Source organism: Oncorhynchus masou, chromosome 6 (genome assembly GCF_036934945.1).
Source record: "Oncorhynchus masou masou isolate Uvic2021 chromosome 6, UVic_Omas_1.1, whole genome shotgun sequence".
NCBI lineage: Eukaryota > Metazoa > Chordata > Actinopteri > Salmoniformes > Salmonidae > Oncorhynchus > Oncorhynchus masou.
Genome location: NC_088217.1, coordinates 41,990,159 through 42,008,163, shown reverse-complemented (window position 1 = coordinate 42,008,163; position 18,005 = coordinate 41,990,159). Strand labels below are relative to the sequence as shown.

At 43.7% G+C, this 18,005-nt stretch overlaps 1 protein-coding gene across 2 annotated transcripts in view; it reads right to left on the bottom strand.

Annotated features, from left to right (window-relative positions):
* Nucleotides 1-1,418: 1,418 nt before the first annotated feature.
* LOC135542072 (receptor-type tyrosine-protein phosphatase gamma-like) overlaps nucleotides 1,419-18,005 on the bottom strand; it is a 292,645-nt gene continuing 276,058 nt past the window's right edge. For both annotated transcript variants that reach the window (XM_064968704.1, XM_064968703.1), the window contains 15 exons: nucleotides 14,814-14,905; nucleotides 11,654-11,750; nucleotides 11,362-11,444; nucleotides 11,031-11,165; nucleotides 10,753-10,887; nucleotides 10,403-10,575; nucleotides 8,765-8,900; nucleotides 8,310-8,456; nucleotides 7,208-7,301; nucleotides 6,816-6,892; nucleotides 6,309-6,437; nucleotides 5,666-5,812; nucleotides 5,029-5,171; nucleotides 4,115-4,250; nucleotides 1,419-3,441 (listed from right to left, as the gene is read on the bottom strand). In XM_064968704.1, coding sequence (XP_064824776.1) covers nucleotides 3,295-3,441; nucleotides 4,115-4,250; nucleotides 5,029-5,171; nucleotides 5,666-5,812; nucleotides 6,309-6,437; nucleotides 6,816-6,892; nucleotides 7,208-7,301; nucleotides 8,310-8,456; nucleotides 8,765-8,900; nucleotides 10,403-10,575; nucleotides 10,753-10,887; nucleotides 11,031-11,165; nucleotides 11,362-11,444; nucleotides 11,654-11,750; nucleotides 14,814-14,905 — 1,871 coding nt within the window. In that variant the 3' untranslated portion in view covers nucleotides 1,419-3,294. The remainder of the gene's footprint in view (nucleotides 3,442-4,114; nucleotides 4,251-5,028; nucleotides 5,172-5,665; nucleotides 5,813-6,308; nucleotides 6,438-6,815; nucleotides 6,893-7,207; nucleotides 7,302-8,309; nucleotides 8,457-8,764; nucleotides 8,901-10,402; nucleotides 10,576-10,752; nucleotides 10,888-11,030; nucleotides 11,166-11,361; nucleotides 11,445-11,653; nucleotides 11,751-14,813; nucleotides 14,906-18,005) is intronic.

Here is an 18,005-nt window from a genome sequence, read left to right as displayed (position 1 = left end):
GATGGCATGGATGACTTCCTTGTGGTTATAGCTAGCTAGCGAGGCTTCCAATCTGAAAATGCAACATTCTCTAGTCATTCACGTAGAGCTAATTCAGAGCTAGCTATGTTTTTGTTGTGGATATTTAGCAAGTAAAAGTTCTTTATGACATTTAAAATAAACGTGGCATAACCTCGTTAAAATGATCAATGCGGGAGCATGAACCACAAAATCCAAACAATCTTTAACAGTATTGTTTGTCTGCTTTGTAAATCTGACAGCAATCCAGTTACCTCCGTACCCCTGTAATTATTGCTTTGATGACCATTTCACTTTCTGTCATTTGAGGCTAATCAAATATCCTCATAATTACTGTGCTTTACAATAATTGATGCTTTCATAATTACAGTACTCACACATACTCTCACTGTTTAGCCAGGTCTTGTGAACAGAATGTAAGCTCTTGAGATCAGGATGTGTAGGCTTATCGAAAACTACTTGGCTGTTCTGGGAAAAGTCTTCACTACTTTACCACTAGATGGAAACCTTGTATCTAATTATGTGATACAAGGATAGTAGAATGATAATACTTGATTCCCAATATGATACAAATGGCTAAATCCAGTACACAAAGGCAAACATGGACCACACAAGGATTTCAACAAAGTACATCAAAACCCATATTTTATTTTAAGTATAGCAATACAATGTACATATTAAATAACACTATAATAGAATGCTTTGTAATAGCTATCAACAAAAAAAACATTTTTTCTCTCCCTTTTTTCTTTTCTTATTTCAGGTTACAAAAGAGGAAGCAACGCCACCCACCCCCCCCCGTTCAAAATGGTCAATGGGATGAAATTATTCAGTGACTTACTAGATCTATTCTATTGCACACTCTGACAACAGAAACAATGAACATGAAAACAAAAAAAAAGTAAGAACGATAATATCACAATCACTGCCTTAAAAGTTAATGGGAGGCGTGGAATTGTATTGCAATGTGATGACGGCCACTAACTCAATGCACGAAGTCTTGGTTTCCACATTTCACCACAAAAGCAATGGAATGAAGGAGTTAAACTAAGAGAAAGAAAAATAGCTTTATATGAAAATATACAATTCTATGATTATATACCATAGATACAAAGTTTCCAGAAAATGGTTGGTAATAGAAGCAACAAAATATGTACATTGTTTTCATGATCCACTAGTGTTTGTGTTTTGCAACACAATAACACACCTGACAGTGTACACTAAGCTCAGTGATGGAACAAGCAAAACTGAATGAATGAAAAACAGCTAGTGCTTAACAATACAAAATGCCTTCAGTGACAAAGGGACAAAAGTCAGCTGTTTACCCCAAATGTTGGAGTTATGACTTAATTCAATAGCCCTCCTTGGAAGGAGATGAAAGATGACAGGTACACCAAAAGAAGGAATTAATGCATCTCTCTACTTTATTATTCCACTAATTGAGTCAGAACTGAGATATAATAAAATTGCAATGATCTCCCCCTGTAGCAAATGGAATTTATAAACGAACACAAGTTATGACGAGTTTATGCAGAAAGTCCAGCATGTAAACTAAAAGATGCCAAATGAAGCAGAAGAAAACGCACACATCATCACTCACTCAGTGAACCGCCTACACATTACTGACAAAGGACATCAGACACAAATGAAATAAGCTCTCCCTCTCTCTATTATTTCTCTTGACGGAAATTAGTATAAGTCTTTGGTAAAAGTTACAAATCATAGGTATCTTCTATGTTTTGTTGTGATAATCAAACACAAAATATTCTAATAGCATGGTCATTGTGCTGTTTAATTAATTCACATTTTTCTTTCAAATGCAAATCACAGGTGGTCTCTCTTTCCTTCAGATAACTAAGGGAGGTAAGTGATTCTGTCAGGAAATGAAGGGGTGGTGATGGGAGTACAACTAAAACAGGGTCAATGAGTTCATGTGAATCACTATAGGACTCCAGTAAAACTGTCCTTGAACCACAGTAAAACTGTCCTTGAACCACAGTAAAACTGTCCTTGCTTAGGCCACTAAGTTCCCACCTGACTGAATCTGGCGCAAAACCATACGACGGTCATAGCATACAATCATACCACACACAAGCAGAGTCAAGCAACGGTGAGGATTAGAAACTATGTACACAAGGCCGTGTGACGTGGGAGCATACCTGCTTCAGGATGGACTGGGGGGATCATAAACATACCTTCACCCAAATAATCAATTCAACAGGCAGGACACAGAGAATGGCAATTGGCTGTATCACGAGTATCCATTTTCTCAAAGAAGTTTCCACTCACACAAGGGCATCATCATTTCTTAATTTAACTAACTTCTATGACTCTGCGTTGACTATTAGCAGCAAGAAGCAAAAAACAACTGAGCCAGAAGGGGGTGTAAGTGTGCAGAAAATCAACACTGGCATTGACTAAGAGTGGTAAACTGTTGGATCAAGTGGGACTCAGAGGCAGGTCATGACATCGGACATCTACAAAATCACAAGTTATAATGATAAGGATATTCATATATGTGTACATATATCTATATATATATATTCAAAAGCATAATATGAATCATACAAAAAACAATACAAGTTCACAGTAGCTGTTATAATATCACCTTCAGTATTCAAATATGGGTTTGAATTGCTAATAAGATGCATAATGAAGATAAGGTGATACAAACAAAAGAAGAACAAACAAACAGAACCAATGACCCTATTGGCTGTAGGTGTGATTGAAACCAGACTGTTGAGTCTGGCAGCAAATGAGTGGCATATGGGTGAAGCAGAGGAGAGAAGAAGAGAGGTGGGGAGAGGAGAAGAGATCTACTGTAGTGAAACCAGGTTGAAAGGGTTATTGATATGAACAGGAAGTTATGTCACTCCTCTTCCTTATATGAGCCAGTAGGGAGCAAACGGAGCAATGAGGGTTTTGCCATGGGATGTTGAAATCAGAGCTTAAGTGTAGTAGAACAGAGTCCATCAGCTTAGTATAGGCAGTAACACTGACATTATAGTGCAAACAAGAAAGACAGAAGTGTGTTTCGTTGTTGTGAACTCAAAAATGCAGCTGCAAACGTTCAGTAGGATAACATTAAGACGTAAAATGGCAAAAAATAAATATCAAAAACTTTTTATCAGTGTAAAAAAGTAATCAGGTTATTCATTTAACCAAGAGTCTGGCAAAAAAAGGCCTCAAAGTATTGTCTTATAGTCAGTTTTACAAAGTAAGTGCCTCTCTTTCTGCGAGGGCCTGGGGCCACTCAGGCCTGGTGGGTGGGGTCATTCAGACGAGGGACTCCATGCTCTCTGCCTGGTCTGACTCATCCGACATGGCCATGGTACCATTTCTGTCCAGTGACCATAAGCCAGAGCCATTCTCCTTGGAGCTGATCAGACTGAGCATAGCTTTGTAAAGGTACTGGTACTGATCCTGTGGAGGGAGAGGGACATGCTGTAAGGAAGGATGCAAACTCCAAAAATGCAATCATGTAGCCAATTTGCATCTACACTATATATACAAAAGTATGTGGATGTCAGCAAAGAACTGTTCATCAGGAGCTTCATGAATTGGGTTCCATAGCCGAGAAGCCGCACACAAGCTTAAGATCACCATGCTCAATGCCAAGTGTCGGCTGGAGTGGTGTAAAGCTCGCCGCCATTGGACTCTGGAGCAGTGGAAATGCATTCTTTGGAGTGATGAATCACGCTTCACCATCTGGCAGTGCAATGGACGAATCTGGGTTTGGCGGATGGTAACTGCCCGAATGCATAGTGCTAGAGGTGTCACTATAGACCCTGGTTCGATCCCGGGCTGTATCACAACTGGCCATGCTCGGGAGTCCCATAGGGCAGTGCACAATTGGCCCTGAGTCCTCCGGGTTAGGGGAGGGTTTGGCTGGGGTAGGCCGTTACTGTAAATAAAATTTGTTCTTAATGCTTTCCCAAAAGAGTGGAGGCTGTTATAGCAGGAAAGTGGAGACCAACTCCATATTAATGCCATTGATTTTGGAATGCGATGTTCGACGAGCAGGTGTCCACATACTTTTGGTCAATTAGTGCATTTAATCGCTTCCATTTCATAACCATGCTACTAGTCTACTTACTATATCTGTGAATACTCCAGGCCTCATGAGGTTGATCATTTTGGCCACCTGATAGACGCCTACGGCACTCTCACTCTCCAGCTGCTGGGACAGGGTGGTGAGGGCACAAAGCATGCCCGCTGACACTGCTCCGAACCTGGGGGACAGCAGAGGAACACACAGGGTTAACTTCATAAGCCTTTAAACAGGACAGAGACACACGTTTACATAGAAGCATAGGGCCCAGAGAGGAAATGAACGTCAGACTGGAGACTTAAGGAACACTGCAGCAAATTAATTCCATGTGAGACGGCAAGAGGAGTTCAGCCCCTTAGAGAAAGAGGGACGCTCACAATGAAAAGGTTGCTGCTTTTATTAACAGCTTTGTCAAGTGCACTGGAGATACACAGCCTAACAACCATGTCTAACCAGCTAATGAATATGCAGATAATTACTACAGCCGTCTATCCAAAACCTCTTAGGGGGGGATACCATAGTAACGTTACAGAACTGAAATACTCAATTAGTCCCTTTTTTCTCTGGGATGAGACAAGCAATCTTCATTATCCTAATGAATAAACATGACTAAAGCTGCATGTCTCGTCAATCTTCATTATCCTAATGAATAAACATGACTAAAGCTGCATGTCTCGTCGCTGGGAGTGTTGTTCGTCGCCGCTCATGTCTGTCAATATTAAGCGACGTTCATTATTTCTAATTGGATGGCGTATCAGTGTACCTGGGGGTGGGACTCATTGGAAGTCATTCAATGGCTATGCTTACCAGGTATGCTGAAGATGTGAACGTGTGGGTGGGTGTGTGTGGGAATAACAAAATGTTCTGTTGAAACAGTTTACAGTATACAGTATTCAGTTCGCTTAAAAGCAGAGATGAGTGTTCTCTCTGTCATTAGGGATAGGATGTGACACACTCACTCGTCGTGTACTATGGTGGGTCCGTCTCTGGTCATAGCCTCCTCCTTGATGACATTGATGAGCTCAAAGGTGCTGCTGATGGGAGCGTCAGGGTTGGGCCACTTAGGGCACTGGAAGTGACGCACCTCCAACACATAGTCATCCTGGGGAGAGGAACAGAAAGAGAGGAAGGGATAGGTTAGTGTATGTAGGTGTACATGCAAAGACGCTCCCACACACACACACACACACACACTCATGGAGGAAAAGACAGTCATACACACAGAGGTAGGTCCATAAACACCCTCACACCCACACACCCACACACACACACACACACACACACACTCATGGAGGAAAAGACAGTCATACACACAGAGGTAGGTCCATAAACACCCACACACCCACACACACACACACTCATGGAGGAAAAGACAGTCATACACACAGAGGTAGGTCCATAAACACCCACACACCCACACACCCACACACACACACACACACACACACACTCATGGAGGAAAAGACAGTCATACACACAGAGGTAGGTCCATAAACACCCACACACCCACACACACACACACTCATGGAGGAAAAGACAGTCATACACACAGAGGTAGGTCCATAAACACCCACACACCCACACATCACACCGTACCTGTGTGGCCTCCAGGATGAAGTCGTGGATGATGATCTGCTCCTCGTTAGAAAGGCACAGTCTGTCTTTGCTGATAAGTGTGACAGTGAAGGCTTCACAGTTCATGGCCTCCTCTCGACTCGGCCAGTACACAAACTCATCCTCCGCCTAAAGACACACAGCCAAATCAAAAGGGGGGATTAGTATGAAAAGGAAAAGGGAGGAGAGGGAAAGTGGGGTTGAGACAAAAATAGAAAAACACGAATGGGTTGAGTGAGACATTTCAGTTTAGTAGAATCACTGAGAGTTTATTCTGAGCAAAGCATTAAGTCCAAAACGAAACAAACTGTTAAAGGGGCGGGAATATGAGTGCAGAGGTGCCCCCAATCAGTGTGTGAAATCACAGAGAGTTTATTAGAGAGACATATGGCTGACTGGAGTGACTGATACAGCTGCTGTCACTTCCAGTCCTCATCTCAATGCTTCTCACCCCAAAATGAGTGACTTCCTGTGTGAACACTGGGTTAAGGCTGGAAAAGACAATGCTTAGGGTGCTAAGGCAGCCTTTTAATAGACCAAAGATTAGGCTGATATCTGAACTGTTTTACCTTTAGTCTGTGTGCGTGGGTTTGTGTGTGTGTGCGTACGTGTGTGTGAGACCCACCAGCCCCTGGTTGTCCGGCAGCATGACAATGATCTGTGCGTTGTGGTCCCAGATCATCCGCCAGAAGTCTTTAGTGGTGTGGGGCAGAGGATGCTGGGTAATGATGAACTCATTGCTCCTGTAGTAGCCCTGTGGTGTCACAACAGAGGTCAAGGGTTCAAGCAAGGGTTGTGTTGTGGTTAAGAGGAAAACAAGCCAGTCTGCATCCGGCAAAACCTGCCACAGCAGCAGCCTACCACTGCTTAAAACACCTTACAGCTGGCAGTCTACATTTAGTATTCACAAAAGTCAACAAAAGACAACAAGTCCATTCCTCTCAGTTGACAGCAATCAATGTCTATGAGACAAATGGATTTTATATCAAAATATTTATATTCCTTGTTCACTTGGTCCAGCCAGGTGTGTGCCTGAGGGACAGTGAATGATTGACAGGGGAGGGACAGTGAATGATTGACAGGGGAGGGACAGTGAATGATTGACAGGGGAGGGACAGGAGGTGGTACTCACCATTATGTAAGATGCGTTAATGTAATCTGTGCCTTTCATACCGGGCAAAGGTGCCAACCCCACCCTCGCTCGCTCCGCTGCCATAGAGACACAGAGAGAACCAATCAGGGCACAGTGATCATAGAGCTATGCAGCAAACATGTTCTTATTGGTTTACAAAGCGAGTGAGTGATTTCTATGAAAAGCAGCCACAGCATACTCACTTAAAATAACTATAGTACGAGCGCGGACCATACACAACCAGTTAGGTGACTAATTACTGTAGATGAATGACTTCCTGACCATGAATAGAGACTAGGGTAATCAGAAACAGGACACCAGTGCAATAGGTGAATATGGCCGTCAGGTGGTGCATGGATCATATAGTCAAACAAGTTGAGTATTTGACTTACAGGGTACCACCGAAGAGTTGCGGTTCTTCTCTTTGTTGCACTCCTTCTGAGCACTGAAGCATTCCACAAACCTGGCGTTACACTGAGTCACCAACTGCAAACAAGAGAGGTGAGAGGGCAAGAAAGAGGGATAGAGAGATTGATGAAAATGGGGCGGAGAGAGAGGTTAGATAACAATGATACAGTCAGGGTTGGGGTCAACTCCAGTCAATTCAAGTACACTGAAATTCCAATTTCAATTTTCTTCAATGCTAAACATTCTAGTAAATTCTTACTCAGATCAAATTCAGCTGAAGGAAAAAAATGTGTTTTCATCTTAACACTCCTGCCAAATGACACAATCACAAACACTGCTAATTCTTTGGAGAGCAGAAATTAACATAGGACTTGACATTTTTGGCATCTAAAAAACAAATAAATATTTTCTCCAAAAAATGATTAACTTCAAATCCAGCCTTGAGGCTAATTGCATTAATATCACAATGGCTGCCATTGTTTTGCAAGAACACGCTCAATCTCGCCCGACCCTGGGCCGAATCAAATCACACCATGGAGGAGAATGATGAGAGCCAATTACGATCTGAGCCTGTCATCAAACCAGGCTACAACCTGGAGCCCCCCCCCCACACACACACACACACTGTGATAGGAGGGTTCACATTGCCCTGGCAACAAGTGCAGTGAGTAGCATTAGTCAAAGAGGGCACCCGGGGAAGAGAAGTACTCTTCCCCTAAATGTATTTCCATTCTAATTACATTTACGTCTCCAGCAGTGGGCCCAGACAGAGATCAATCAAGACTTTGTGATGCTGAGAGACATCTTTAAGGAGACAGACATGACACCCTGAGATCCCTGCGCTGGGAAAACAAGGGAACGATGGAGAGGGAAGTGAGAGAATAGAGGGAGACAGAGAGTATGATAGAAAACGAGAGGTATGGAGAGAGAGAGGGGTACAGAGAGAGAAAGAGAGACAGAGAGCGAGATATATGCAGGCAGAAAAAGATAGATTCAGAGAAAACCTGTTTGAGAGAGAAGGAGCATGATAGGCAGAGAGAGAACAAGATCTAGGGTTCAGTAAGACTGAGAAGGAGCTGATCAGACCTTAAACTGTTTCTCCAGCCGAGTCTTGCCGCCCACCCCAGGTGTAAGGATACTGTTGACATAGCTGTGCAGCTGGCTGGACAACACCTCTGTCTCCTTCCCCATGATGGCCTCAATCAACACATCATGAATGAAGATATACTGCTCCTATAGGCCAAGCAAGATGGAGAGAAGCAACACCAAGTCAGACATGCAGACAGTGGCAGTACAGCTCTTTGTAAAGAAATTATGACAATGGCTATGGTCCTTTGGTCCTGGACAACAGTGGCTATGTGATGCATGCCTGTCCTCTAGTTACAAAGAGGGAGATGGACAGATTAAAACACAGCTGCATAAGACAGATAAGAAAGACATAATTTGCTTTCACACAGATACTGAAGTGAACAGAATGTCACATAGTGAGTATAGAAGGGTGTTAAAACACACACACACACACACACACACACTGGACCCACCTCTGTTTGTACCAGGTAGTTGCGTTGGGTCCGGATGTGTTTGAGGAAGCCCAGGACGTTGACTGTGCTTTTGTCCTTGATCTGCTGCAGCATGCTGTCTATGACGATGTAGGTCCCCGTCCGGCCCACACCCGCACTGCACACACACAGGAACACACACATTGGAATAGAGCCCTTCAGGAACATGGACAAAAATGTCAATGACAGCAGCAGACCAATTAATAACTCAGCTGTCTTCAATACCAGTCCATGTCTACTACAGCAATGTTCTCTTCTAGCTGGTTCTTAATTGATTGATTCATGTCATTGGCTGGCCAGTGTCTCGTCACCTGGTTCTCCAGATCTAAACCAGTTGCTGATGAATGAGGTTCATGGTTATAAACCATCAGACACAGTGACAGTCAAGGTTAGGAGCTGCGTAGAGCTGCTCCCGAGTGGCGCAGCGGTCTAAGGCACTGCATCTCAGTGCAAGAGGCGTCACTACGGTCCGTGGTTCGAATTCAGGCTGTATCACATCCGGCCGTGATTGGAAGTCCCATAAGGTGGCGCACAATTAGCCCAGCATCGTCCAGGTTTGGCCGGAGTAGGCCATCATTGTAAATAAGAACTACTTGCCTAATTAAATAATTTATTCATTTTTTTTTTTTATATAAAAAAAATAACTATTGGAGATACAGTACAAACTCCTATAAGACAGGCCTGAACAGTCTGATCCCTAACAGGACTACCTCCTAGGTTGACTTCCCTCTCCTCATGTCAGGGTCCTGTTCATACACTATAGTGTGAGTTAATGAAAGGAGAGGAAGCAGACGGCATTAATCATAAATAGAGTCCATGTTCAGCAGGAGAGAAGCCAGTCGCCACACTGACAGTGAGAGACAGGGTCCACCCAGGTCACAGGCACAGTAATGAGGACCTTTGTGTGTGTGTGTGTGTGTGTGTGTGTGTGTGTGTGTGTGTGTGTGTGTGTGCGCCTGGCAGAGTTGTACAGTTGAGTGTGTAGACACAGCGGGCTCTGCCTGTGAAGGGCCATTCTCTAACAGCGCAGGACAGTATGACGTTAGAGACCATTACTCTCATTACCGAGGAGGGAACTTTCACTGGACAATTACAGTCCATTTCCCTGCCTGCACACCACATTACTGCCTTAAACACAGACTTAGCTAACCACGGATGGGATCCCCAGCTCTCAGGTAACAAAGGAAGTGCAGAGTAGCTGAAGTGGAAATGATAGTGTATATTTCAGACTGCAGTACATATTATAGCATGGCTCTATGCCACGTCACTCACATAACTGCACGTGAAGGGCTTTTTAATCTCAGCCGTGCCAAATCATACTGATTTATTGTCTGAAACACTTATGTACCGAGCTTTAGCACCACAACAGATGTTTTCAGAGGTGAAAAGAAATAACAAACTCAACTCCAGTAAATCATTCAACTGTCTTATATTGCCACTTATGTTTTTGGGCTCATTATTTCTCATAACCTTTATTTTCCTTTGTTGTTCTTCCTCTGTCTCATGCTTGATTAATACTTTTTAGCAGTTTAAATAATGTGTATTTTGCTCACTAACACTTATTAAGTCTTCTCCCCTTAAATACTGTTTTCCCATAAGAATCCCTGACCAGCACAGTACCTGCAGTGGACCAGCATAGGGCCCATCTCTGGGGTTTGGCAGGCAGAGGACCTCCTGACAAAGGTGAGCACGGGCAGCGTGTACTCAGGGACACCCATGTCAGGCCACTGGGTGTAGTGGTACTGAACCACTGTCCTCTCACTCTGACGCCCCTTAGGATTCCCCTTCTGACCCTGGGCGAGAGGGAGGGAGGAAGAGGGAGGAGGGCGATAGAGAGAAGTCCCATTGATTAGTATCTTCCGCATGATGAGAAGTAGATATCACATTAGTCACTTTTCAAGAACACTGAGACTAGTAGAGCAGGATCACCTGAGAACACAAGTATGGAGATCTGTACTACAGTCACTGACCTTTTTTACTTTCGCATTGCGCACAGTGAAGCGTCGTAGCGTGTAGCAAGCGTGCACTTTGGTGCTCTTTAGTGTGACCACAATGTTTCCATACTCCTCGCTGTTCTCTGTGGGCCAGTACTGGTCACATTTTCTCTGCAGGGACACAACACACAGGGTTAGGACCACTCGTTTCAATGAATCACAAAGAAACCAAAATGTTATTACATGGTTACTAAAAAGTCATTACTATTTTAGTAATGAGAGGAAAGAGATCTATTGATTCGTAGTGCACATACTCTTCCTTTCTCCACCAGGTTGGTGATCATGACGATGATACCAGTGTTCTGTTCCCACACCATCCTCCAGAAGTCCTCGAAGGTGGACTTGAGAGGGCCCTGGGCCGCGATGTATGCCTTGGGCTTGTTATAGCCCTACCATACAGAGGGAAACATGGTGCGAGGCCATTCAGAACACAAACACTATTCAAAGATACTGCCTTGCTTTGAACTTCAATCGATTACACACACTGTACACGCATGCATGCACTACGCGGTGGACAAACTAACTCTCACACAAATACACACTTACACGACCAAACCAGACGGCCCATAAGAGATACACACTCACATCAACATAATTGGCATTGATGTAGTCACTGTGTTTGGAGTCCTTCCCAGCTAAAGGCCGTAGCTTCACCCGACTGTGGTCGTCTGGAGGAGAGAGACAGGGACAGTTTGAAGTGTGTGTGTGTGTGTCACATTCTTAGCACTACATATTCTGACAGTTCTGAAGACACCAGTAGTCTAGACAATGACAGCTGTACTCTGACAAGCAGTAACTGTGTGACATAAAGCATCAGTGCAGTGGTGTGACTGGCTGTCACGGTCCCGTATTGTGGTGTGTGGCGTGCACTACTCACAGGCCACGATGTTGATGTATCTGTTCTTGTGCTTGTTGTCTGGATGGTTGGAGTGCTCCGACGTGATCTTCATGTCCACCGTGCATCGCTGCACCTCCTGTGGGAGAGAGAGACACACACAGAGGGTGACATTTTGGAACGCGGTGAAAAGAGAGGTTTTGACATAAATGCCGGCGCTGTGAGTTATGCAGGCATTTCTGGTGACGTCTCCGGGATTTTAGGCTGTCAGGATGTGGTGGACACAGTGACAGACACAGGGCAGATGTCTCTCTCTCTCTCTCTCTCTCCTTAAGCAGAAGTTGACATGTTCTCTGCCCTTTAGTTGTGTCACACACTCAGCTAACCATCACGCGATCTTCCCAAACCTCAGCTGCTCTCCTTCCAATTCCAGTAAAACCATAGAGCCACCGACTGAGAAGCTTCGTGTAGCAAATGTACCAACCGTCCTTTAAACTCACGGCAGAAAGCATGCCAATATTGCTCATATTATCTGTGTCTCTATCCCATCAGAAAGCCAGAGAATGCATTAGCATTATGCTCCCTCAGTATCATAGCAACCAGTATATGGAAATGTTTTATGACAAACCAACAACAGTTGTCTGGCCTTCTGGCAGTAATAGGTAACGTTATGGTCGACCAAAGCCCTCAGTTTGGCGTTAGCTCCTCAGTTATTTACTGATCAACAACCTTGTTTTAGCTTTATAGATATCTGTCACGCCCTGGTCGAAGTAATTTGTGTTTGTCTGCATTTATTTGGTCAGGCCAGGGTGTGACATGGGTTTTTTGTGGTCTGTTTTGTCTTGGGGGTGTATAGCATAGTCTATGGCTGCCTGAGGCGGTTCTCAATCAGAGTCAGGTGATTATCGTTGTCTCTGATTGGGAACCATATTTAGGCAGCCATATTCTTTGAGTATTTCGTGGGTGATTGTTCCTGTCTCTGTGTTTGTTGTCACCAGATAGGCTGTATAGGTTTTCACGTTCCGTTTGTTGTTTTTGTATGGTTCGTTTTCATCGTCATTAAACATGTCTCAAAAATACCACGCTGCATTTTGGTCCGCTTCTCTTCCACCAGACGAAAGCCATTACAATATCTCTCTCTGCATGGTACAGACATGAATACTCATTTATTCTGGGCACAGTGGAAGAATTCCGACCCCTCATAAAGGCAGAATAATATATATATATAATGAGGACAGTGAGACGGGGTACATACTGACTGGAAAGCCACTGGTTGAAGTGACCACCAGATGGCATGTATACATACAGTACATTACACACACACACACACACACACACACACACACACACACACACACACACACACACACACACACACACACACACACACACACACACACACACACACACACACACACACACACGCCCGCCCGCCCGCACGCACGCACGCACACGCACACGCACACACGTACACACACGTACACAACAGCTGCCTACTGGTCGAATTACAGTGTGTATGCCAATGGGGGTGGTGGCATTACAGAATGAGATACTACAAAGTAGAAGATCTCCAGCCAACACAAGGGATAATTCAACCACACTGGACATATGTAGACATTAGAATGACAAGGTTATAGATAACCCCAGAACCCTGTCCGTCTATATGATGTGAAAGGCATAAGGGTACAAAGAGTTATTTTCATGTCCTATGAGACATGATGCAAATGGACACATTTATATTCACCAAAGTCACGTCAGGTAACCAACATGCTGATACGTCTTCTGTATTTGTTTTACTATAATCTCCCTGTACCTCTATCGGTATGCAGTGTGCATTTCAGCCACCCCACCCCCCAGCTATCCAAGCCCAGCCAAACCCATTCCCCAGTCTCTCCCCTGTCTTTACTCATCCTATCCACGTCTCCCTGGGGCCTGGCTGGACAAAGCCACTTGTCAGGGCCTGAAGACCCTCCAGCCAAAGGGGTTTCGCTCCGCTGCCTTCCCTCTTTCTCCTGCCTCCTTCCTGGGGACAAATAAAGAGCCGTGGAGCGCACGGAGCACTCCATTCACCCAGGAGACGGCCCCCCCCTTAAACCTTAAAGCTTTCCAAGTGTCCATCACACCGGCCTGGACAACAAGGGGATGGTGGTGGGAGTGGGGGGAGGAGGTTTTGCTAGCCCCATGAGAAAACTCAGTGCAGAACAGACACACCTTCTTCTGGGGAGGGGGCCACTAAGGAATTCTGAGTGGTTTGCTAAGGGCTGAGAAAATAAGGGTGGGAGAAGAAGAAGAAGAAGAAGAAGAAGAGAAGAAGAAAAGAAGAAGAGAAGAAGAAGAGAAGAAGAAGAGAAGAGAAGAAAAGAAGAAGGGAGAAAGAGGGCAGCAGAGATGGTTTCTAAAACCACAGTGATAGAACTAGGAGAGGTAGACTATTAAAAGCACAAATAGCGGCTAGCATGTGATCAAAATCTCCTTCAAAATAATCAAGTTGTAGGACCATTGACTCAGATTTTAGAGTTAGGCTATAGTGCTCTGAATGAAACATGACTGTGTCTGTCCTAAAGGCTATCACCCAGGCACAGAGCGTTATTGAGCCTCCATTCAGCTTTCTGACTCTGATCCAAGCATAACACAAGGTAATTTTTGGTTTAGTGAGTAATGTGACAGACAGAGGTTTCCAGCCTGATCACTCACTCACTCACTCACTCACTCACTCACTCACTCACTCACTCACTCACTCACTCACTCACTCACTCACTCACTCACTCACTCAGCTGGCCCAGTCAGGAGACACGTATAAATGAGCTAAAAGGCCTCTCCCAAATCATCTGCCCCATGACCATTAGCAGCACTATGGAAACCTTAAACGGACCCACACGCACCTACAAACTTATGGACACACATTCTGCCTTCACTCACACGGCAAAACAAACACAACAAATTAACATAGCAAGTCACCTGGCTAACTCTACCTCTAACCCACCTGGCTAACTCTACCTCTAACCCACCTGGCTAACTCTACCTCTAACCCACCTGGCTAACTCTACCTCTAACCCACCTGGCTAACTCTACCTCTAACCCACCTGGCTAACTCTACCTCTAACCCACCTGGCTAACTAACTAACCCACCTGGATAGCTAACTATTACCCACCTGGATAACTCCAGACTGCTTATAAAACAACAGAGAGAGCATTTATTTACCTCAAAGTCCTCTGAGAAGCCATGCTGGTTGTTGGAGTAGAGCTCTGAGATATGTTTGATGAACTGCTTGACAGGGATGGCCTCCATGTCATCTGAAAGGGAGAGAATACCACACAATCAGACACTTAGTCAGAAACACACAGTCATACACATATAGTTCGAGTTCAGCACATACTTGTGTCTCGGGAATACATGGGAAAGTTTAGCAGAGGAACTGAGGTACATACCCAAGATATCAACAGGTTTAATGTACACTACAATGTTTATACCAAAACTCTCTACACTTTCTCTAGATTCTCTGTAACCTGTAATACCTGTTTAATATATGTAGTGCATATCTACAGTTGAAGTCAGAAGTTTACATACACCTTAGCCAAATACATTTAAACACAGTTTTTCACAATTCAAAATTCCCTGTCATAGGTCAGTTAGGATCACCACTTTATTTTAAGAATGTGAAATGTCAGAACAATAGTAGAGAGAATTATTTATTTCAGCTTTTATTTCTTTCATCACATTCCTAGTGGGTCAGAAGTTTACATACACTCAATTAGTATTTGGTAGCATTGTCTTTAAACTGTTTAACTTGGGTCAAATGATTCAGGTAGACTTCCACAAGTGAATTTTGACTAATTCCTCCTGACAGAGCTGGTGTAACTGAGTCAGGTTTGTAGGCCTCCTTGCTTGCACACACTTTTTCAGTTCTGCCCACAAATTCTCTATAGGATTGAGGTGAGGGTTGTGTGATGGCCACTACAATACCTTGACTTCTTTGTCCTTTAGCCTTTTTGCCACAAATTTGGAATTATGTTTGGGATCATTGTCCATTTGGAAGACCCATTTGCAACCAAGCTTCAACTGATGTCTTGAGACGTTGATTCAATATATCCATATAATTTCCCTCCCTCATCATGCCATCTATATTGTGAAGTGCACCAGCCCCTCCTGTAGCAAAGCACCCCCACCCATGATGCTGCCACCCCCGTGCTTCACGGTTGGGATGGTGTTCTCTGGCTTGCAAGCATCCCCCTTTTTCCTCCAAACATAACGATGGTCATTATGGCCAAACAGTTCTATTTTTTGTTTCATAAGACCAGAGGACATTTCTCCCAAAAAGTACGATCATTGTCCCCATGTGCAGTTGCAAACCGTAGTCTGGCTTTTTTATGGTGGTTTTGGAGCAATGGCTTCTTCCTTGCTGAGCGGCCTTTCAAGTTATGTTGATATAGGACTCGTTTTACTGTGGATATAGATACTTTTGTGCCTGTATCCTCCAGCATCTTCACAAGGTCCTTTGCTGTTCTGGGATTGATTTGCACTTTTTCGCACCAAAGTACGTTCATCACTAGGAGACAGAACATGTCTCCTTCCTGAGCGTTATGGCAGCTGCGTGGTCCCATGGTGTTTATACTTGAGTACTATTGTTTTTACAGATTAACGTGGTACCTGGAAATTGCTCCCAAGGATGAACCAGACTTGTGGAGGTCCACAATTTTTTTTCTGAGGTCTTGGCTGATTTCTTTTTATTTTCCCATTGAGTCAAGCAAAGAGGCACTGAGTTTGAAGGTAGGCCTTGAAATACATACACAGATACCCTCCAATTGACTCGAATGATGTCAATTAGCCTATCAGAAACTTCTAAAGCCATGACATAATTTTCTGGAATTTTCCAAGCTGTTTAAAGGCACAGTCAACTTGGTGTATGTAAACTTCTGACCCACTAGAATTGCGATACATTGAATTATAAGTGAAATAATCTGTCTGTAAACAATTTTGGGAAAAATTACTTGCACAAAGTAGACATGCACAAAGTAGATGTCCTAACCGATGTGCCAAAACTACAGTTTGAGTTAACAAGAAATTTGTGGAGTGGTTGAAAAACAAGTTTTAATTACTTAAACATAAGTGTAAACTTCGGACTTCAACTTAAACTTCGACTTCAACTGTATCTAAAACTTAAAAGACAGAGTGATGCAACACATGCAGGACCAGGAAGCTACATCAAAACGAACAAAGGAGAGTTGAGAGTGATTGCCCTAACCCTAACCCATCTACTCTTCCACTCACTATGCTATGTTAAATATTTCACCAATACTTCACCAAGACAAATGAAAGAATGGGTTATTAATGTCCATCAGCTTATGTTTCGTATAGGTGAACTAAGTTCACAGCTTTCATCTCAAGCAGAGTCATTAATGATTCACAGTCTCAATCTGGTCCTTGTTTTATCCACTTTTCACAAAACGGGGTAAAAATAGCGAAAGGGAGATTTCCCAGGGAGTGTGATGGTTGGGAGTAATGAGGGAGATGGAGCTCATCTTAGTGAATGTTCTGTCCTAACTGTGCCTGTGGGAACCCCTCTAAACGCTTGTTTAGTGACACATACGGTAAGCAGGCCTGAACGAATGTTTCATCCACAGGCACCAAATGGGAAATGACACACCCAAACACGTGTATGAACACACACACCTACTGTATGCACGCACACACTTACTTACACACACAAACACAAGTATGGGGAATGGCACCCTATACTTTTAGATCTTAGCCCAAATGATAACGGTACTTCATAGGACATGCTGTACCTCCCTCTGTGTCCTGCTCATTAGATATTGACATACACGCCAGAGATGCCGCTAATCATATCCTTACAGTAGACACAACATATGGAAATGAAAGGAGGTTCAAGATGTCAAACAGCTTCCTGAAACAATGTATTAGACATAATTGTCAAAAAACGGTGGCTTTGTAAAATGATAGTTGGATATACAATGGAGTAAAATACTGGGGTGTGTGGTATGTCTCTGGTAGTTAGGTATGTGGTGTGTTTCTCTGCTACTCGTTTTATCATGGTTGAAATCCAGAGAGAGAGAGAGAGAGAGATGTCAGGGAGGATTAGAGAGGTGGTGGGGGGTTTCAGTTGAGACAATTAGTGCCGTGAGGAGCAGGTTAACCATTATGGTCATATATGGCCATCCCCTCACTGTTGACCCACTGGGGCTGTTGAAGCCCCATACACACTGAGTCATGGCAAACACAATATGATTCAGTCTACTGTATTTACAGCTTTATCTGAGAGAATTAACCAGTAATCTTTAGCTTCATTTAAAGAAGAAGTATGCCTATTTCAGTCCTCCAAACCCACGATCAAGACACAAATAACCCACAAACAACCCTCTAATCAACATTAGG